Source organism: Peromyscus eremicus, chromosome 16_21 (assembly GCF_949786415.1).
Source record: "Peromyscus eremicus chromosome 16_21, PerEre_H2_v1, whole genome shotgun sequence".
Classification (NCBI taxonomy): domain Eukaryota; kingdom Metazoa; phylum Chordata; class Mammalia; order Rodentia; family Cricetidae; genus Peromyscus; species Peromyscus eremicus.
In genome coordinates this window covers 464,861-469,317 of record NC_081432.1, presented here as the reverse complement: position 1 = coordinate 469,317, position 4,457 = coordinate 464,861, and the positions used below count along the sequence as shown (strand labels likewise).

Here is a 4,457-nt window from a genome sequence, read left to right as displayed (position 1 = left end):
TTTCAATTAGGTAGGTGATCTTCAAACACTTAAAGACCTACAGGACATGGTGTTTAAAATGTTTTAAAAACTTAGACTTTTCTAAACAATGAGACATGTTTGCTCCTGGCAGCACCAATTATTTCAAGGGAATTGATGGGCACCAAGACACTCCATATGGAGTTTATCTTCTTCATGGCAAAAGTTAGCCATTTGGGTAAGAAAATGTTCTTGGCTCGACTGCTTAACAAAATGTTGTGTAAACTGGACATGCGGTACCCATAGGAAGGTGACCACTGAACTTTGCAAGAGTAGATGGTCCTTCAGGTTCCTGCTTTGCAGAGAAAACTGCCAGACATTCTACAGGATACAGAGAGAAGCCACTGAGAGACTCTAGGCCTGTGAGCTGAAGATAGATGCCCCAATGTTGCAGAGGAACTTTGGGTGACTGTCCAGGTAGCCAGCTGTCTCTGTCATTCAAGAGTTTTGGAAGTGGCTTACAATGCATTTCCTGTTTACTTAGGTAATGTTATATCCTTCTAGGGTCTTTGATATGGTTGAAGACTAAATAGTAATAATTTTCCTTGGTTATGATCAAAGATAAATTAGATATGAAACTTTAGACTCACAAATATAGGATAGATGATAGAATATTTTCTTTAATTTTGCCAAATACAAATAGACTAGATATTGTAACTGTAATTCTTGCTTGATAACTGTTCTCTTATATGTAATTTTACTATGTTAAAGTTAAAATCTTCCTTTTTGATTAGACAGAAAAGGGGAAGGACTGTGGAATGTTGTTCTGTATGCTGTGAATACATGTTGCTCTGATTAGTTGATAAATAAAATGCTGAATTGGCCAGTAGCCAGGCAGGAAGTATAGGCAGGGTAAGCAGATGAGGAGAATTCTGGGAAGAGGAAGGCTGAGTCAGCAGTCACCCGCCACACATAGAGGAAACAAGATGTGAAGGCAGAACTGAGAAAAGATATCAAGCCATGTGACTAAACATAGATCAGAATTATGGGTTAATTTAAGTGTAAGAGCTAGTTAGTAATAAGTCTAAGCTAATGACTGAGCAGTTATAATTAATATAAGCCTCTGTGTGTTTACTTGGGGGTTGTGAGTGGGAGAGATTTGTCCCGACCACTGGCCGGGACACAGGAAATCTTTCAGCTACAGTTTCTAGTTTGTTTGGAATTGACTAACCGGCACAAACAGTCTCCAGGATAAATAAAATTTAGGAAAATTTAGAAACTATGTCTTAACTAATAAAAACAATGTCAAAATTATTAAGTATCTTCTCTGATCATTATAGTGCAACACTAGGAATCAGTAATAGGAGAATCTCTGTAATAGTCACAAACATGGAAATTAAACAGCATATTCCTCCAACCGCCCATTAGCCAATGGAAAAATTACAATAAAAATTTTAACAAAAGGAATGAGAACGTTCAGTGTGCATTCATACATGTGCAAAGTGGTCTAAAACAAATTTAATAAAAGTTATTTGTACCCAAAACAACAACAAAGAAGGAAGCACACCATAACAAAACCTTAGGGATGCATCAAAATAGGTCTAAGAAGAAAGCTGGTAACACCAAAGACCATCAAGGGCTGCAGAAAGTGCCTCAGCTGTTCAGAGTGCACACAGTTCCTGCAGAGGACCTGAGTTTTATTCACATTATTCTCAGTGCCCAACTGGACAGCTACAGCTCTAGAGAATTCAATAACTCTTTGGCTTCCTCAGGCATCTGTATGCTTGTGCACATAGACACATATATGCATTAATAAAGTATGATAAATATTTTAAATGAGTTTATCAAAAACTAGAGAAACAATCACAAGTGAAGCCTCTGCAAATGTCAAGTATTCATGGCTGAGCCCTCTATTTTGGGCTGCTGATCATGCTTTCTCAATACTGAATACTTCACACTGTCTCAATTCCTACATCTTTGTAGTAATTTTAAATCAGAAATGAAAGTGCTGTAATTTTGTTTGAAAAATGTTTACCTATTGAGATCTTGGTACAATATCTTCCCTTTGATTTTTAGTTAATAATATTGTTTGTGTAGCAACATCAGGCATCTTGGAATCAGATAGAAGCACTGAATAGTGGGTAAACTCTATTGTAAATGTGAGTGAAAATACCAGCAAGTTAGCGATCTAACTTTATACAGAACAGTTCTAGAAAAATTTCTCCAATCAATTTCAATAATTAAGTGTATTTTTAGTGTTATTAATAGATTATTTAGTTCGATATTTAAGTGGTAATCAGACAAAATTAAAGATAATTGGGGTGACTTTTAAGTTTAGATTTATATGGCTTTAAGAAACACATTTTCTCCTTAATTTGCCCAATTTATAGTTTTATAAGATTTTTTGCCTCTGCTTTGCCTAGCTATAGAAATCCAAAGAAACATGTATTTCACATTCTTTAAACATTTAAAGAATTTTACAAACTAACTACAGAAGGCTGAATTTGAGAACTTATGAATTCATAATCATTTTATATTTCCTCAAATTTTATGTCTCGTTTTGCCTGGAAGGGACTGGATTTCTAAGATCACAAGATTAAAAAACCACCCAAGAGCACCCAGGCAGGGGAATTGGGATCTGTCCCTGGTACATGGGCAAGCTTTTAGGAGCCAGGTACCTTGGTGCAGCGGGGAGGGGCTTGGACCTGCCTAGGCTCAGTGTGCCAGGCTCTGCTGACTCCCCATGGGAGACCTTGATTTGGGGGATGTGGGGGTGGATGTGGGGTGGCTTGAGAGGGAGGGCAGGAGGGTGGGAGGAGTGAGGAGGAGGGATCTTTGGGTGGTATGTAGAGTGAGTAGAATATTTCTTAATAAAGAAAAAAAAAACCTACCCAAGATTGCAAATAAAGAAAACAAAGCTCAGGAATCACCACCCAGTGGACATAATTTGATATGTAAAATTGAAATTTTAGTGAAAATCTCACTTAGCAAAAACGTAGTGTGTAAAATACAACAAAACTCCACTAGGAGACACCGGATCAGAGCAGAGCAGTGAGAGGGGGAAAAAAAACAAAAAACAAAAAACAACCCACGTGTCTCGCTTAGACTAGGGCACTGCCAGGAGACCTTATTCCAAGGATACAGGGAACCATGTATCATTGGGTTCACATGAACACACAACTAAAGAATTCCTCAAAGATGTCTAACTAGCTGTAAACACACTTTATAGAAAAGAGATCGACCAATAGACATATTTACTCTAATAAGATAGAGCCAGAATTCTTAATGAAAGAATGACCATAAGAAAAATAAAATTGATTGGAGGATCTTGACAAAAGCAGATGTTGTTTTCAGTTTATTAGATTATCTGATTATCAGGAAGAAAACAGATATCTGTCTAGATGGGACATCTCTGAGTTCTATAACTAGGGAAGTGGTTTTATTGTTGGTACCTCTCCAGAGAGGCCTGTGAGTTTGGTTTTGGATCATCTGTGTCAGGGTGACCCTGGGTAATGCATCTGGATCAGCACCTTCATCTTAGTGGGAACAGATTTATATCTCTACTTCCCAAGAATTTTCTCTCTGGTGTTGTTATCTTTTCTCACCAGCCTTTTCAAAGCCCCCTTCACATCTTTGTTTCTTAAAGTGTAAATGAGGGGGTTTAGAGTAGGAATAACCACAGTGAACTTCCCTTGACTATGTGCATAGGAGCTATTAGGCTGGATGTAGACAGCAGTGCTTGTGCCATAAAATAGCACTACTACCAGCAGGTGGGATCCACAGGTTCCAAGAGCTTTGCCCCAGGTTAGAGCTGACCTTAACCTCATCAGTGCTTGGGCAATGTACCCATAGGATACCAAGATGAGTGCCAGGGGAAGGAGGAGCAGCACCAAGGAAGCCATGAAAAGCTGCACTTCGTTGGCATGAATGTCTACACAGGCTAACTTGATCATGGCAGGAACTTCACAAATGAAGTGATAAATCCTGTGGTTCCCACAGCGAGGCAGGCAGAGGGTGATGGTGCCCTGAATCAGTGTGTTGCCCACTCCACTCAGCCATGCGATTCCTGCAAGAGACTGGCAGAGCCGCGGGTGCATGACTGTGGCATAATGGAGTGGCCGGCAAACAGCAGCATAGCGATCAAAGGCCATAACTGCGAGGAGGACACACTTAGTGGACCCCAGAGCCGGGGACACATAAAGCTGAACAGCACAGCCTGTGGCAGTGATTGTCTTGGCTGGACCATGGAGGTTCCACAGCAGCTGAGGAACAATGCTGGTGGAAAAGCAGATATCAACCAAAGAGAGGTTTGTAAGGAAGTAGTACATGGGTGTTTGGAGTGCGGAATCCAAACAGGAGACAAGGATGATCGCTGTGTTGCCGACCAGTGTCAGGAGGTAGGAGATTAGCACCACCACAAAGAGGATCTTTTCAAGTTGTGGCTGATCAGAGAAGCCCACCAGGATGAAACCACCACCTGAGCTGTTGTTGATTATCAT

General features: G+C 40.0%; 1 protein-coding gene across 1 annotated transcript; it reads right to left on the bottom strand.

The window, feature by feature from the left end:
• Positions 1-3,518: 3,518 nt before the first annotated feature.
• LOC131893810 (olfactory receptor 2G3-like) lies at positions 3,519-4,457 on the bottom strand. The gene has a single exon (XM_059243900.1). It carries the CDS (start codon positions 4,455-4,457, stop codon positions 3,519-3,521), a length of 939 nt encoding a protein of 312 aa, XP_059099883.1.

What these genes read in the sequence shown, in the direction of transcription:
- LOC131893810 (XM_059243900.1), bottom strand. Translation starts at nt 4,457, where the DNA reads ATGATAATCAACAACAGCTCAGGTGGTGGTTTCATCCTGGTGGGCTTC.